This window comes from Ahaetulla prasina, chromosome 2 (assembly GCF_028640845.1).
Source record: "Ahaetulla prasina isolate Xishuangbanna chromosome 2, ASM2864084v1, whole genome shotgun sequence".
NCBI classification, from domain to species: Eukaryota; Metazoa; Chordata; class Lepidosauria; order Squamata; family Colubridae; genus Ahaetulla; species Ahaetulla prasina.
Genome location: NC_080540.1, coordinates 166059252 through 166077272, shown reverse-complemented (window position 1 = coordinate 166077272; position 18021 = coordinate 166059252). Strand labels below are relative to the sequence as shown.

Sequence of the window (18021 nt, the reverse complement as noted above, 5' to 3'; positions counted from 1 at the left end):
TTTCATATTGATCATTAGGATTTTAAGATTCCCAATTTTCTATTAATAGAAAATTGGGGCTGCTCGGATATCAAGAGGGAAAATATTGGACAACAAAGGAGAAAGAAAGGAGAGAGGAGTAGAGGGTAAGCTCAAATTTCATTTTATATAGCAAATTTTAAAAATCGCTACAGAACTATATGCAACCAAATAAAAACCAAATGCACAAATTACCACACCAAACAAGAAGAGGATCTTCTGCGCACAAATTCCAGTTGTGCCTTCTATAATTTTGTTAACAATAAGCTTAAAGACTCTAGATCCATCCCACCACTAAAAGATTCTAACGGCAAAGAATACAATAACGAAACAACTAAAGCAAACCTCTTTAACAAATTCTTTGGCTCAGTTTTTGTCAACAGTGATGACACATATCCGACATTCCCAAATCGTACAAGAAATGAGTATGACGACCTAACAAATATAGATTTTACTGAAGATAATGTTGGTAAAGCTCTTCGTAACTTGAAACCATCTCTATCCATTGGACCTGATGGACTTTGTGCCTACTTCTTAAAAAAACTTTCTAGTAATTTAGCAGAACCCCTAAGTATAATCTTTAATAAAACTTTCACAACCAGTTCCCTTCCCAATCTCTGGTCACTGGCCACAGTCATTCCAATTTTCAAAAAAGGTGACCCCAGCTTAGTTGAAAATTATAGACCAATCCCCCTATGCTGCGTTGCCTGCAAAGTAATGGAATCCATCATCAACCAATCCATTACCTTGCACTTAGAATTACACAACTTACTCTCAAATAAACAATTTGGCTTCCGAAAAAAATTATCATGCAATTTACAACTTCTCCACTGTAAAAACCTATGGACTACAAATCTTGATCTAGGTAAAACAATAGATGCAATATACATAGACTTCTGTAAAGCTTTTGACTCAGTAGTACATGATAAACTTCTCCTAAAATTAAAATCCTATGGCATTTCAGGACCCTTACACAACTGGATATCTGCTTTTCTGTCAAACAGACAACAAGTGGTTAAGGTTGGTAGTGCTATATCAAATCCTGTTCCTGTCAAGAGTGGTGTTCCTCAAGGTAGTGTTCTTGGACCAACTCTCTTTATAGTATTCATAAATGATCTTTGTGATCACATCTCAAGTGACTGTGTTCTCTTTGCTGATGATGTCAAACTTTTTAACACCACTGACAATACATCTACAATTCAAAAAGACCTTGATCATCTAACCGCTTGGTCTAAAATTTGGCAACTACGAATCTCAACCAGCAAATGCTCAGTCCTACATATTGGAAGAAAGAACCCAATCACTAAGTACATGCTTGATGGACATTACCTCACAGATGACCCCCACCCAGTCAAAGACCTTGGAGTTTTTATATCTAACGATCTAAGTGCCAAAGCCCACTGCAACTATATAGCAAAAAAGGCTCTAAAAGTTGTTAACTTAATTCTATGTAGCTTCTTTTCCAAAAACACCACGCTACTGACCAGAGCATATAAAACTTTTGCTAGGCCAATTCTTGATTACTGCTCGCCTGTCTGGAACCCATACCATATATCTGATATCAATACAGTTGAGCGTGTCCAAAGGTATTTTACGAGAAGAGTTCTCCACTCCTCCGTAACCAATAAAATACCTTATTCCACCAGACTTGATATCCTGGGTCTAGAAAACTTGGAACTTCATCGCCTTCGACAGGACCTGGGTTTAGCTTATAGAATCATCCGTTATAATGTCCTTCCTGCCAATGACTACTTCAGTTTCAACTACAATAACACAAGAGCTACCAACAGATTTAAACTTAATGTCAACCACACCATTTTAGATTGCAGAAAACACGATTTCTGTAACAGAATTATCTATGCTTGGAATGCATTACCTGACTTTGTGGTCTCTTCTCATAACCTCAAAAGTTTTATTAAAAATCTATCCACTGTTGACCTCACCACATTCCTAAGAGGACTCTAAGGGGCGTGCATAAGAGCACAAATGTGCCTACCGTTCCTGTCCTATTGTTTCTTCCCCTATATATATATATGCTTATACTACCTTGTTTCTCCTCATATATATGTTTATATATTATATAATCTTTTGTGTTATGCTTGTTATGCTTGTGTATATTGTTATGACAAAATTAAATAAATAAATAAATAAATAAATAAAAGATAGGCGAGGAGAAGGAGAGGAATGGAAGAAAGGGAAAAGGAGAGGAAGAAAGGATAAGGGAAAAGAGTAGGAGAAAAGGTTAGAAAGGGGGAGAAGAAGGGAGGAAGTGGGGGAAAGGAAGGGGAAGTAGGGAAGAGGAAGGAGAGGAGGAAAGAAGAAAGTAGGAGAGGAGAGAAGAAGGTAGGGAAGGGAAAGAAAGAGGAAGGAGAAGAAGGTTTGTTATAAAATGAGAGAAAAGAAAGGGTAGAAGAGCAACCCCGAATGTAATTTTAAAAAAAATCTTTTTTTTCTTGCTTTAGAAAATATATGTATATGTGTGATTAACCATGAATACGAGAATGTACATTTACAATATGTTTATAAAAAATAAAATAAAAAACTTCTTTAAAAAAAGGATTTTTAAGATTCCCCAGCTCCTCTAGCAACCTGATATTTGGGCACAACTTAAAATAAGGCAGTAATTTTAAATCCTCTGCATTCAATGATCTATTATGTTCCTGAAGCAAAAAAAAAAATTAAGATACCTGTAGATAATCTGAAATACATCTCAGATTGGAGAATTGGTATTAGGAAAGGCTGAGATGTCTCTCTCCCCCCACCCCACTTCCTCCTGGGAAAACCAAGATAGACAATTTCATATATTTTTTTTGTTAGTCGCGAAGTCGTGTCTGACCTATCGCGACCCCATGAACAACGTTCCTCCAGGCCTTCCTATCCTCTACCATCCTTTACAGGACCTCCTGCTGCTACCGAATACCTCTCACCGACCCGTGCGCTCTCACAGAGAGGGACTCCTCAGGGTGCCGTCTGCTAGACAGTGTCGTTTGGCGACACCCAGGGGAAGGGCCTTCTCTGTGGGGGCTCCCACCCTCTGGAACGAACTCCCCCCAGGACTTCGCCAACTTCCGGATCTCCGAACCTTCCGCCGCGAGCTTAAAACAAATTTATTCATCTGTGCAGGACTGGACTAGATTTTAAATTTATATTGGTTTTAATGGGTTTTATTATTTATATTGCTTTTTAATTATTTGGCTGTGTAGAATAAGTTTTTTAATTGTTATTTTATTCTGTATTTATTTGTATTTTTTTTTTTAATCTGCCTGTGAACCGCCCTGAGTCCCTAGGGAGATAGGGTGGTATATAAATACGATAAATAAATAAATAAATAAATAAATTTCATTTTATATAGCAACTTTTCTAAAAATGAGTTGCAATATGACAGAAAAGTCCCAGATTTTTAATCCAGGCTCAGAATTAACCTCTGCTGGGGTCATACATTTGTGTTTGTCAATAGGACAAGGAATAGGAAGCAGACTTACTGACAGAAGCTATGCATTCATCAACGTGGCTGTAGGGCACTAGGGATTCAGGTAACTCTCGGAAGAAAAGCTTCAGGGCCCCTGTTATCACATGCACATCATCCCACTGTGGACTGGCCAGGTTCAACTTCTCCTCTAGGGAAAAGGAAGAAAAAGACAAAAAGGGCAGAGTCATATCAATGGGACCTTTTTCAATGTCACATCGTCCTGCTTTGTTAGTAGAGAGAGAGTCACCAAATATATTAAGGAGCTGAGATCTATAAACCCTAATCAACCGGAACGGGACAACTCGCCGCGGCCAACTCATCACGGGACAAGTCACCATGGCCAATTTGCCCTGGGATAATTTGCCACGGGGCACTTTAACAATTCAATTTAATTATTTAAAATAACTAAAATTTTATTTTAATGTTTGTCATTCACATTTCGTTGTGTCTCCGTCTTTGCATCCCTTCTTTAATGATTCTATTCCACCATTTCTTTAATATTAGTGGAACTCTTGTCTTGCAGCCAGTTGGCCGGCGTCAAGAGCTTGTCTCATGGCAAGTTGGCTGTGGCAAGTTGGCCAGGGTGAGGTGAAGTTGGCACGTTGGCTGCGGTTAATTATGATCCCTAACTGGTGAGCAATGTTGATAGATGCATTTCAGCCAAAGCTGAGGTGTTATAAAGTTCCCCAGCTTAAAAATAGTATGCTCGTCTCAGTGGAGCAGTGGATTCTGAAACTTTCAGACTAAACATAAGACTGCCTGACACAAACATATCTCTCTCTCTCTCTCTATTTATCTCTCCCCTCTCTCTCCCTCCCTCCCTCTCTCTCCCTCCCCCTCTCTCCCCCCTCCCCCTCCCTTCCTCTCTCCCTCCCCCCTCCCTCCCTCCCTCCCCCCCCTTCATTTGTCTGGGTCTTTATCTTTAAAAGAAACAGAAACTCCATTGGGAAGTGTAGCAATTTTTTAAATTATTCCCTTTGAAGGAGACTTGTAATAATTCAGAAAATTTGCACCCTACATTCAACACCTAATTTGGTTTCATTAAAATCTCCTGCCTCTTCCATGACTTCTGGGTAACCAGGGTTGCTATTTTCAATGATTGAGGGGCAGAAACATTACCTTGGCAACGTTGCTCTGGGAAGACATAGCGCCCATCGGATGTCACTGCCCGTTCTGCAAAGCAGCACAGTGGTTACTGAGGATGCCACAGGAGAAACAATATCTTGTAGCAAAGGATGAAGACAGGTTTGAAGGTGTCAAAAATATATTCTGGATGAGTTTATGGTATGCTGAGATATAAGATGGCTTGTCTATTGTTCTTTTTCCCTGCAGTGTAGGAACCCAATCATTGTCACCTTGTCATTTATTTTCTATCCTGCTTTCAGTTCTGGCAAACAGAATTTTCATCCTTTTTTTAGAGAGAGAGGTTTAAGGTCTTTTGCATTGTCTAGCAAACTTTATGTAGCTGTAGCAACTGGAATAGTTCTGAATACCTGCTCTCACTCAAGCAGAACTGGGATAAGTGGTGAATGCTGTAAATCAAGACCTCTCTGATATGATAAATAATTACTTCCACATTGGATCATAAAAACCCAAAATTAGCTGACCTCATCAAAGGGCTAGGGATGAGATGAAGACTATGTCACATGGATATGTCCTTGAAGAATGGTTAGCAAGGCATCTTTGAGGTAAAATGAGGAAATCTTGTTCCTCTGGTCAGCCTTGCCTTTGTCTATAATTTTCACTATATATATATATACACACACATACATACATACACGTGTGTGTGTGTGTGTGTGTGCGCGCGCGCGCGTAAAATTGGAAGTGTCTTGGCGATGTTTCGACAAAGTCTCATTCGTCATCTTCAGGCTTCAGCTTCGTGCTTCTGGGAGCAATGTGTGATCGCAGCTATTTCTTCCTTTTAACTGCTAGTGGGGGTTTGAACTGATTGGGTGGGAGCCTCAGAAAACAAATATATATATACATATCCCTGTAATATGTGTGTGTGTGTGTGTGTATCCCTGTAACATATATGAAAATTATAGATGAGAAAATATATATATACACACACACACACACACACACACACATATATATACAGGTGACTTCTGATTGCAACCTCAGCATGAACAGTTAGAAAATAGCGGGCTCTGCTGAGCCCTGCAAAAATCCAGCTGGAAACTGCCAGGAGATTCTTTGGGGTCACAACCGTCTTGTAGGGACGGTGAAGAAAGGAGAGGCATTTCACTGACCATGAGGAATCCGCAAATTCCTCATTAGGTCCGAAGCAAGCTCTCCCTGAACGGCAGCAGGCATGGCCGCCATTGCTGGCAGCCCCAAAGCTGAGACAATTGGGAACCAAGATTGTGGAGGAGCTGTGTATGGACAGAACATTGAAATTGGGTGAAATATTTACCAACTTTTATTTTAAGGACCTGCAATAACAAAAAGATTATGAAAGAAAACCCCTAAGCTTAAAATAGCGGTGAATTGACACACGGAGAGGGAAAAAAAAGGCAGAAACGAAAAGGCAAAAAAAGAGAGAAGCTATAAACCTATAGCTATAGCCCAAGAGAAACTATAAAACACAGACAGTATGGAAAAAGCCCCCCAAAAAGCCCAAATAATCTGAAAGTGATTTTAGGGAGAAATTACTTGTTTATTTGAATTTCTAAACCCCTTGGATTTAGATATGCCTCCTATAACTCCATGTTCACCATTTATCATTCTATACATACTCACCACGGTCAACTATGAATCTCAGCTTCTGAATAACGGCCAAGTTCCCATTGACCCTATAGATTCCATCTGCATCCAGCCCTGAAAGAGAAGGACAGAACTGCTGTGAATCCCCCACATAAATCTATGCAGTGCCAGAACTAGGAGGAAGACCCTAGCTGAGACAGAGATGAAGTGGTGACCTAGGGATACCCTACCTCTCTGTTCCACAGCTTCCACACATTGTTGGACAAACCGGGGTACTGTGCCCCCTTCTCGCTGGCACAGGGCTTCTAGCCGACAGCCAAAGACTTGGTCTGAGAATAGAAATGGAAACGGTGAAGCAATTGAAGATACTTTTTTCTGGTGGGGGGGGGGCTACAATTATCTCTCTGCCAGGGAATAAATATAGATGAGCAATTTGTACAATCCTAGCCCTATTTTTATAGAGCCTAAAGCACCACAAGATCCTGGTGCTAAAGTTCAACAATAAACCTGATTTCTGACTGTACACACATACCCATGGACTGAAATCAACTTATTAAACCTTTCCTTGCTAGATCTATTTATTTTGTTTTAAACCCCATGACCAAATAAAAATTGTAAAAAATAAAGAAACCTGTGCCACTTGTTTCCCTCAGCCACAAAAAAATTCATGGCCCCTCAGAATTTTTAAACTCAGATTTGTGACTTAGCAGTAGTGATTTGAGTTAGGAACACTAGAAACAAGAAAAAAACTTAAATTTATTTATTTTATTTATTTATTTATTTTTGTCACAACATCATACAAAAAGATTATATAGTATATACACATATAAACATATATAGGAAGAAGAAAAGAAAAACAATAGGACAGGAACGGTAGGCACGTTTGTGCGCTTATGCACGCCCCTTATGGTCCTCTTAGGAATGGGGTGAGGTCAATAGTAGAAAGTTTTTGGTTAAAGCTATTAGGATTATGGGAAGAGACCACAGAGTCAGGTAAAGTATTCCAAGCACTGATGATTCTGTTGCAGAAGTCATATTTTCTGCAATCTAGATTAAAGCGGTTGACATTAAGTTTAAATCTATTGGTTGCCCTTGTATTATTGCAATTAAAGCTGAAGTAGTCTTTGACAGGAAGGACATTACAATAGATGATTCTGTGAGTTAAACTTAGGTCTTGTCGAAGGCGACGGAGTTCCAAGTTTTCTAAGCCTAGGATTTCAAGTCTGGTGGGATAAGGTATTTTGTTGTTTTCAGAGGAATGGAGAACTCTTCTTGTAAAATATTTCTGGACACGTTCAATTGTATTGATGTCAGAGATGTGGTGAGGGTTCCAAACAGGTGAGCTGTATTCTAGAATTGGTCTAGCAATTTGTCTTGAGATCTGCATGAACCTGACTCTGCTGATGTTTCAAAGGGTTTCGAAGGTCTGGGTCTTCACTAAGCCTTTGGTGAAGGTAAATGAACTCCTCTTGGATAAATTGAGATCATTTTTCTTTCATTCCTGACCAGTTTTTATCATTTTTGCCCTTTTTATTCTTTTAATTTGTCTCTTATTATATTCTAGTTCTTGTTTTACTTGAAACAAGTACCCAGAGCCATTGAGAGTTGGGCAGCATGCAAATTAAATGAATAAATAAATGTCTAAGGATAAGGCCAATGTTTCCCTACAACAACCTGTGAGGAAGGCCAGACTAGCGGGGGGCGGGACTTCTGAGCCTCAGGATGGCTTAGAGGCAGGTTTTCCTTATTTTTGATATAAAATTTTCAACCTTCCATCCTTCTGAGGTCGGTAAAATGAAGATCCAGATTGTTGGGGGGGGGGGGCGGCAATATGCTGATGCCGTAAACTGCTTAGAGAGGGCTGTAAAACCCTATGAAGCAGTATATAAGCCTAAGTGCTATTGGTATTAAACCACACTAACTTTAAAAATAAATTAATGCATCAAGATTTTTGTTGTGCTGCTAGACACAGTATAAAGGGAGGTAGAAAGAGTCCGGTGATCATTTTTCATTAAAGGTGGGAAATGTATTAGTTGTCATAGTGCTCATCCCTGTGTATTCAGAAAAATCTCACACACGTTTGTTTGTTTGTTTGTTTGTTTGTTTGTTTGTTTGTTTGTTTGTTTATGGGTCCTTGTTATATGAATCCTGGTCAAAATTAAAGTCATTTGTCTCAAACTGACACTCAAAGAATTATGACAGTGTGCCCCAAACCCTGATAGGGTACAAAAATAAGTACATTTGAAAACCCATAATCTCTACCCAGCCTCTGTTGCAATGAAACTATAGGGATCTTCATCGTTACCTCGGATCAGTCCTTTCTCCTGTAAACTTCGTAGGGGTGGCCTCTTGGCAATGAAGCGTCTCAGCTTGCTTTTGACCCTTTTCTTATAGACTCTGCCAGGACTCCCGGGGGCTAGAGGAGGAAGGAACAGAAGCCAAGAGAAGAAATTAAGGCAGCTGCCATTCCCTCATCCGCACATTTTATTTTTATTTTTTTTATATTTATTTGTCCCAACAGTATATATAAGCATAAGCATGAAATAACTATACTATATAAAGCATATATATAATCATAAGTATGTAATAACTATATGAAATTGGATACTATCAAAGGGAACATTAGGACAGGAACGATAGGCATGCTGGTGCTCTTATGCACGCCCCTTACAGACCTCTTAGGAATGGGGTGAGGTCAATAGTAGATAGTCTTTGGTTAAAGCTTTGGGGATTTTTGGATGAGACCACAGAGTCAGGTAGTGCATTCCAGGCATTAACAACTCTGTTACTGAAGTCATATTTTCTGCAATCGAGATTGGAGCGGTTCACATTAAGCTTAAATCTACTGTGTGCTCGGTTATTGTTGTGACTGAAGCTGAAGTAGTCTTCAACTTCAAAATAGGACACAATAGCCCTATTTTTGACAGCTTTTATTTTTACTACCGGTTCCTCACTCCATCCCAGATCTGCTGGTCTCAAACCTGCTTGCACTTCACCCTTGGAGACCCCCAGTTCGTCTTCATCATCCCAGCTCAAATCCACCAGCTCAGCACTGCTTGACCGATAGAGAGGGTACAGAAGCGGCTCCTCCAGAGGGTTCTCTTGATCCTGCAGTGGAGCAAGGAAGGAGCTTAATCCAGAGAAATGAGCAGCCAGATAGGACGGGGCAAAGTGGGCAAATGCACTACCATCAACTACAAAGCGTTCTGTTTCAAAGAGCTACAAACTTGGATCGATACACTTAGGATTTCATATTGACGTGCCACTGTGATAAACCCATGGTAGGAGAGTGTCAGCTTTGAAACAACTATGGCTGATGCCATATTTACTTTGCTTTGTTTCTTAGTTACCACTCTCTGGGGGAAGAAGGTGGAGGAAGGACTGGAATGCGGTGCCTGAGTCCACTAAACAAAACATCCAGCAGACGCAGCGTGTGAACCAAGGTCATGGCAACGAACATCTGCTGAGATCGGGGGGGGGAGGATCCCGCTGGGCTGATTGGCTAACGTGACCCAGGACACCTAAGGGGGTAGGAAGTTTCTAGAATTACCCAGAGCTACCTTCAACTTTCTAAGTGCCAATACAATGCACTCAGTGGTGAAATCCCAATTTTTTTTACTACCGGTTCTGTAGGCGTGGCTTGGTGGGCATGGTGTGGCTTGGTGGGCATGGCAGGGGAAGGATACTGCAAAATCTCCATTTCCACCCCACTCCAGGTGAAGGATACTGCAAAATCCTCATTCCCTCCCCACTCTGGGGCCAGCCAGAGGTGGTATTGGCCGGTTCTCCGTACTACTCAAAATTTCCGCTACCGGTTCTCCAGAACCTGTCGGATTTCACCCCTGAATGTACTCAATAAAAGGTCTTCGGAGCCCGAATGGAGTTTCTGAATCCTGGTTCAATTGGGTTCATTGCTCGGAACCATGAAAGGCGGGGGGAAGAGAGAGAGGGTATGAGAGGGAGAATGAGAGAGAGAGGAGAGAGAGAAAACGAGAGAGAAGAGAGAGAGAAAATGAGAGAGAAGAGAGAGAGAATGAGAGAGAGAGGGAGAGAGAGAGATAAGTCCTTTGGGGTCATTGGATGGTACACATGAAGCTCAGTAAAGGACAAACCATGCACAGAGTCCTTTTTGTGGTCTGTCCTTTATTGATTTTTTAGTTCTTCATGTGTACCACCAAATAACCCCAAAGGACTTCTCTCCTTCTTCTGCCATGGGTTTATCACAGTGGCACGTCAGTACGAAATCCTAAGCATATCAGTCCAATTATGTGTGATAGGATGGAAGCCATAAGGAAGAATGAATGCTTCATCTTCAACATTAGCCCCACTTTCTCCGTGTTCCAGGAAAGTCCCACACCCAAGTCAATGAGAGTCCACCCCTGATCAAGAGCTCCAGATAAAAAATAGGGGGAGAGAAAGGGCTGTGCACAGCATTGAGCACCATTCCACTCATTTTGATCCCTCATCAAAATCAGTTCAATACTTTAACACGATCAAAAAGAAGGAAGACAGTGAGTGAGTGACTGACAAAGAATGATTGTTGCACATATACCTTCATGTACATGAGGGAGAAATGAAGAGTGGAATGCTTTTGGCTCCACTTACATTAGAATTTATTTATTTATTGCAAAGATGTGCCCTCCCACACCCCAACAGGTTTTGCTTTCTGGGGCAGTAAGTTTCACTGCAGACATAATGAGTTCAATCATACTCTAAACCTAAAACAAAGACCTTCTTTCTTCCTTGAGGGTAATCCTAAACTTTGTAAAGGAAGGGTTGGCAGCCTAGCATGCTACAAACTTGGGGGGCTTCAATGCCCATTAATGCCAATTAAAGCACAAACAATTATAAGGTATGATGGGAGTTCCCAAAGCAGTAGAGTAGTGTAGCGGTTAAGACACAAGACTAAAACTGGGACCGTGTGAGTTGTAACCCTGCCTTAGGCAAGGAAGCCAGCTAGATGAACTTGGGTCAGCCACTCTCCCTTAGCCCTAGGAATGAGGTAAGGGCAAATCACTCCTCAAAACCTTGCCCAAAAAAACACTATAATATTGTCTATGCATTTGCCAAGAGTCAAAACTGACTTGAAGACACCCACATAGAGACAAAAGCCAGAGGACAGTTTAGTCTTGAAGGCTCCAGGCTGCTTGCCATTTGAGCAATGTTAGCTGGACAACAATCCCCATCCTGGATGGAGTGAAAAAATTTAGGGACAGTTTTTTTCTATCATCAATATTTCAGAGAAGAAAGGAATAGGCTGAGATAACTTCAACTTCTCGGTATCTTTCACTCACTAGTCTGTGGATGACCCCTTTGATTGCCTGGTACCAGTCCTGGCTGACAGCTTCATTATCTGATTGCAAGAGATACTCGTTGCCAGTCACAGTGCGGAACTAAGAAGTGAAGAGAACAAACTGGATTATGCAATAATTCCACTTAACATAATCTCATGCTCTTCTAATAGGTCCTCACCACCTAAGACTATAGCAGGAATCCTAATTTATTTTAAACGATAACGACAACAGTTTCATGTAATCCCTTGTTCCTGCTATGTTCCTCTACTTGTGGCAGGTTAACAAACCAGGAAAGCATAGCTTAATGTTACAACTGAACCTGGAATTATAGTGAAGTACAGCCACAGAAACCAGACTATATCTAATTAACTATCTTGATTTAAAACAGGACCACTGTGAATCAATTCTGAAGAACTGACAAACTTACAGTAGGACAAACAAGGTTTGCACGCAGTTGTGTACAAATATTTCAGGTCAAGATGGGCTGAGTTCCCACACTTACATGAAAGACATTCCGCTTGCTGGACAAATCTCGAGCCCACTCAATACGAGCCCCACGCAAATCCACACTGCTTTCAGGCCGGCTACCAGATGGAGTCTGCGGGGAGGAAAGGACAAGGGTTAGGAGGTTCTCTATACCCCATTGCCACACGATCTGTGCCAGAAGTCACTGGGAAGGGATGAGGAAAATAGGTACTAATCCATGTTTACTTCCTTATTGATTTATCACAGCAACAGAGACTTTTGTGTTGATTGATGGACGGATGGATGAATGGATGGATGGATAGATGGATGGATGCAGAGGTGGGCTGCTGTTGGTTCAGACAGGTTTGGCTGAACCAGTAGTTCCGCCCAACGGCTGGGCCCGCCCATCCGCCCCAGCTCTCTCCCGTCCTATATAATCACCATGTGTTTAATGCCGTACACATGCCCGGAAGTTGCACACGTGAGCAAAGCAAGCGTGCCACCAAAATTGTCTTTTAAGAAGATGCAAAGTTTTCACAAATCCAAAATGCCCTGCCATCTTGGCATCATGGCATCGTTGTAGGATGGTTTCTCTGAGTGATAGAGGAACATATAGTTTTGTTCCAATCCAAGCTAGTCCATCACGGAGTGTGCATTCATGGGAATGCGTTAAGTACCAGTCATCGGTGTTTAAAGCTTCTTTAAACGATTTGGTTAGTTCATCTGGGAGTGAGGGGTCAGCTTTGGAGTGGCTTCTAGTTATTGCTGGGGCCGCCAACTGTTGCACGGGAAGTATTGGTTGAACCACCTCGGAGCGAGTGCAATTGTATTGGGGTAAACGTGAAAGAGCATCTGCTAAGAAGTTTTTCCCTCCAGGAATATACTGTAAAGTAAAATTAAAGCGGTTAAAATATTGAGTCCAACGGGCTTGTTTAGGCGAAAGTTTTCTAGGAGTCTTTAGCGCTTCCAGATTTTTGTGATCAGTCCAAACTTCAAAAGGATGATTTGAACCTTCTAAGAATTGTCTCCATGTCCGTAGAGCCCAATGAACTGCAAACGCTTCTTTTTCCCAAATAGCCCATCGTCTCTCGGTTTCAGTCAATTTTCGAGAAGTGAAAGCACAGGGTTGTAAATTACCATCAGCATTGTTTTGGAGCAAGACGGCTCCGACTGCTACATCACTTGCATCAGCTTGTATTACAAAAGGAACATCCATGTCAGGGTGCTTTAAAATAGGTTCGGCAAAGAGTCGTTTCAATTTTTCAAATGCTGCTTGACATTCCATTGTCCATTCGAGGGGTAATGATGGTTTGGGTTTCGTGTCTCCTTTAGTTTTTAAGAGGTTAGTGATTGGTAAAGCAATTTGAGCAAAGGAGGGGATGAATTGACGATAGATATTTGCAAATCCCAAAAAACTTTGGAGCTGTTTGCGTGTGCGTGGGGGGGCCCATTCCAAAACAGCTTTCACTTTTCCTGGATCCATTTCTAACCCATCAGCCGAGATGCGATATCCTAGGTAGTCTATTTTGGTTTGATGGAAATCACATTTGGATAGCTTGCAATACAGTTCAGCAGACAATAACTTTTGAGAACTGCTCTTACTAGTTTAATGTGTTCTTCCATAGTTTCTGTATAGATGAGTATGTCGTCAAGGTAGACAAGAACTCCTTTGAACAAATGCTGATGGAGTATTTCATTTATCAGTTGCATAAAAACTGCAGGCGCCCCCTGCAGACCAAAAGGCAGTACTCGAAACTGGAAACACCCTAGTGGACAGTTGAAAGCGGTTTTCCATTCATCCCCCTCCTTTATACGGACTCTGGAGTAAGCTTCTCGCAGGTCCAATTTGGTGAAGAACTTCCTTCGCTAAGTGTGCTAACATATCTTTCATGAGCGGCATGGGGTATATGTTTTGGACACTGCGCTCAAATTTCTATAGTCAACTATAAGACGAAATGAGCCGTCTTTCTTTTCCCGGAACATCACAGGTGCGGCCACGCGAGGCCTAGCTGGTTGGATAAAGCCCCGCTCTAGGTTTTTGTCTATGAACTTTCGCAGTTCTCCCAATTCTTTTTGGGTCATGGGGTAAGCTTTTGGTTTTGGAAGTTTTACCCCCGGTAGGATGTCGATGGCACAATCAATAGGCCTATGGGGAGGTAGAACGTCTGATGCTTTCTCACTAAAGACTTCCCGCAGGTCCCAGTACTCCTTAGGTATCCTTTCCTCCCCATCTATCCGTTCAACCATTGCCCCCCATTTATCTTGGAGCATGGCCATGGTCTGACTCTTCTTGAACCCCTTTCCTTCTTTTAACGCTCTTGAGCGGAACCGTAAGACTCCGTTCTCCAGTTAATATGGGGTTCCATTTCAACCATGACAGTCCTAGTACCAAAGGTTGGTCCATTCCAGGGCTACTATGAAGTTTAAAATCTCGCGATGGTCTCCAATTTCCATTTCTATGGGTTCTGTTACGAAATGGGCGGGTCCTCCCCTGCCACACTGCCATCCAACTGGGCAAATGCTATGGGCCTGCTTAGGTTCTCAACCTTAGTTCCATTTTTCTACTAGTTCGGGACTGATCATGCACCTAGTACATCCCGAATCTAATAATGCTAACATTTCCCCCTTGTTGCCCGAGGAGGGAACATGCAGGTTGACTGGAATGTCCAAGGGGCCCCGTGCCCAACTCACCACAAAGTCTTCGCCGGACTCCGATGTGGTTTTGCTGTCATCAGTGTCGGTCGACGCTCATGTCCTCTTGGATGGGCGTGCCTTCTTGTCAATGCCGTCCTCCACTTTTGCCGGTTTTCGCGCCTTAGCAGTTGGTTTCACTGCTTCCTTCCCACCACCAGGGGTCGTGCTTGGAACCAACTTCACTCGACAGTCGGCTGCCCGATGGCCCTCTTTTCCGCATCTGTAGCACGCAGTCGATCGTTGCCTCCCTCCCTCTGGTCTAGGCGTGTCCCTTGGGGGCCACCCAGGGGAATGGGCCGGGTAAGGTGTTCCAGTGCGCTGCCTTCTGCTACGGTCCTTCGCTAGTTGAATTTCCATCGCTGCTGCCAGGGTATACCACCCATACAATGTGGTTGGAGACGCTCGTGCCCGGCACAGTTCATAGAGATCTCCATTCAGGCCCTCTTTGTAAAAGTCGACCAGGATCACCTCCGACCACCCTCTCATCAAGGGGACTAGATCACTGAATTCCTGGGTATAATCAGCCACCGGTCTCCTCCCTTGCCTGATGGTTTTCATTCGACCTTTGGCTTTCTGCTCCGCCAGGGGGTCCTCAAACCTCCTCCTTAGTGCCGTAATAAAATGCTCGTAATTTTGCAGTAAGGGGGAGTGGTTTTTATACAGCGACACAAACCATGCAGCTGCTCTTCCGGTCAAATTGTGGGTCACAGCTCTAACTTGTGCTGCCTGTGACCAATAATCTCCCCCCCAGTCTAACATGTGGTCATTCACTATCGCCAGGAACAATTCCAGCTCCTTCGCATCTCCATCAAATTTTTCTAATATGGGGGGAATTTTTGGCTTTTTCCTTCCCCTGCGCGGCCTTGCATGGTCAGCAGGTGGCGCCTGGCCCCCATCCAATTCAGCTTCCTCTGGGGAGAGAGTTTCCGTCTCTTCAGGAATCTCACCACCCTGGAAATCACCTCTAACGGGCCTCTTTGTAATTTCTTCTTCCTCTTCCCCTCCCCCCTTGGAGGACTGAACAGGGGATTCATACCTTTGGCGAGCAGCTTGCCTTACTTTCACTTCACGAAATAGGCGTAGTGCTTCTTCCAATTGGAGGCTGTCTCTGACTTTCTGCTCCTCAGCCCACTCGGAAAAAGTGCGCAGTTTCTCCTTTCTCCTTGTAGTTACTCCAGAGGGAGGTTCCTTGAAATCGGGTTGCCTCCTCTCTTCTTCCAACTGCATTATCTCCAGCTCAGGGTTAAAACTGACAGAAGAAATATCTCCGGACGCCTCCCCCAGTTCAGCCGGCAGCAAGCCTTCTATCACCTTTGGGTTTTCTTCCCCCCCGGTATTGCGATTGCAATCCTGGTTGGTAGACATGATGTGAGTTCCAGCTTAATGTCAGGCTACCCCCGACGGCAAATAGGAAAGAATTCACCTTGACTCCATTTGGATTGGAAACAAGTACTTTTACTTTTACAGTCTGGTTAGCAGCCAAGCTAAGCTGGAACTGAGACAAAATATGGCAAACATATCATATCCCCCCAATTGTCCCTCCTCCTCCAGGAGGTCAGGCTGGTCTGGTCCAATGCCAACTCCTTCACGGCCCCTCGTGGTAATCTTCTTCCACAAGTCTCTGGATGTCAGTCAACTCAGGAATGCAGTGTCGGTTAGGAAAGCGCGCGCTGATAACACTCAATCATTAATCACCCCTCCTCCCAGTTATGTCAGCCGACACTAATAATAAGCTCCTTTCCCTTACCCCGGACGGTGGTATGATTCACCTCATGATCCTAAAAGTTTATAATACAGAAATAAACATTTTACATTCTATATTTATTATACTGATATAATCATTTAAAAGTAAATGAAGAGTGGAGTGGAGGCTGACACACACGCTCACATTTTTAGTTCTGGGCAAACCAGTTGTTACATTATGTGATGCCCACCTATGGATGGATGGGTGGGTGGGTGGGTGGATGATAGATTGATGAGAGAGAGAGAGAAACAGAGAGAAGAGAGAGAGAGAGAGATAGGAGAGAGAGAGATGGATGGAGATAGATAGATAGATAGATAGATAGATAGATAGATAGATAGATAGATGGATGGATGGATGGATGGATGGATGGATGGATGGATGGGGAAGGGGAGAGAATAGAGAAAAAGAAACACACAGTATACACAAGGACACACATCATCCTTGAAAAATACTGTGAGTGCACATATCTAAAGACTATACCAGACGTTACTGTATGCAATGAAATTTCATTTTAACGTATGCCGATTAGTGTACATTCAAAGTGACAATAAAGTTATTCTAAGTTCTACCAGAACCCTAAATGGGCAAAATCACCCCTTTTATTCAAAAGTCTCTCCCTCGTCCTCCCAGCCAACAATTTCTCAAAGGGAGCATGCATGACTTTTCCAGAGATTAAACTGACTTCTTCCAGAAAGCTTTTAAAATTAGTGCTAGGGTTGTCCAAAGTCAGACTGCCAAGCATACAAGATCTTAGGCTGCCTTTCCTAATTTGCCATTTAGGCATCTGTTTCCTGCTGCACTCACCCATGCAGCGGTCACTTTGGGGTCCTTGTAGAACATGAGACTGTTCCCAGCTAATACCAGCCACGATGATGCCCAGCATTTTCTGGAGGTAGAAGAAAACAAGAAAAACTGGAGCCCAGCCCACCAAAGCCATAAACAAAACATACAACCTCCCCCGGGGCTTCCAAGTTTAAAAGTGTCAAAAGGTGCTTGAACAGTCAAGATCAATACTCCCACATACAGGCACTGCAAGGATCTGTTTGTCCTTGGAATAACCTCTGCTGTTTCTTAAATCTTCACTGTCATGACCAAGTATTGGAGGAGATACCAAGGAAGAGCAATTTTGCTGACAGTTTCTGGCCTCAAAAACAAGAACATTTTCTGAATTTTCACATCACAAATGAGAAATGCCAGGCTGCCCCTTTCTTGCTGAACAATTGCTAATGAAATAATAGACTGATGGAGACAAGGGACTATGAGCTGGGGTTAGAACAGGAGTCCGTAGTATTGTCAGAGGGATGTTACCCATCCTCTCCATGACCTGTTTTCCTTGTTTTCAGCTGGGAGAAGGCTTTGTGGTATCCAAAGCAGAATATCTAGTCACAGTTTTGTTCCAAATAGTATCAACCTTGTGAACTCTCAAGTTTCCTCTTTCTGCTACTTATTCAAAATGACAAATGATACACAAGAGAGAGAGAGAAAGAGAGAGACGCCCTCTAATGGTGTCTCTTATATAGACAGCTTCTTATAGTGGCAATAACCCTGCTGACTCATCCTCAATCTTAAAGGGGCAATAACCCTGGTCCACATCCTTACAACAGCTGGTCAGCTTTAAATCTGCATTGCAT

The 18021-nt window shown here is 42.6% G+C and overlaps 1 protein-coding gene across 5 annotated transcripts in view; it reads right to left on the bottom strand.

Annotated features, from left to right (window-relative positions):
• The window catches only part of ARHGAP9 (Rho GTPase activating protein 9), a 58809-nt gene that overhangs the window by 4924 nt on the left and 35864 nt on the right, over positions 1-18021 (bottom strand). For all 5 annotated transcript variants that reach the window (XM_058171520.1, XM_058171521.1, XM_058171523.1 and 2 more), the window contains 9 exons: positions 17195-17276; positions 11990-12085; positions 11488-11586; positions 9175-9301; positions 8499-8609; positions 6424-6522; positions 6230-6307; positions 4607-4660; positions 3501-3635 (listed from right to left, as the gene is read on the bottom strand). In XM_058171520.1, the coding sequence (XP_058027503.1) occupies positions 3501-3635; positions 4607-4660; positions 6230-6307; positions 6424-6522; positions 8499-8609; positions 9175-9301; positions 11488-11586; positions 11990-12085; positions 17195-17276 (881 nt within the window). The remainder of the gene's footprint in view (positions 1-3500; positions 3636-4606; positions 4661-6229; positions 6308-6423; positions 6523-8498; positions 8610-9174; positions 9302-11487; positions 11587-11989; positions 12086-17194; positions 17277-18021) is intronic.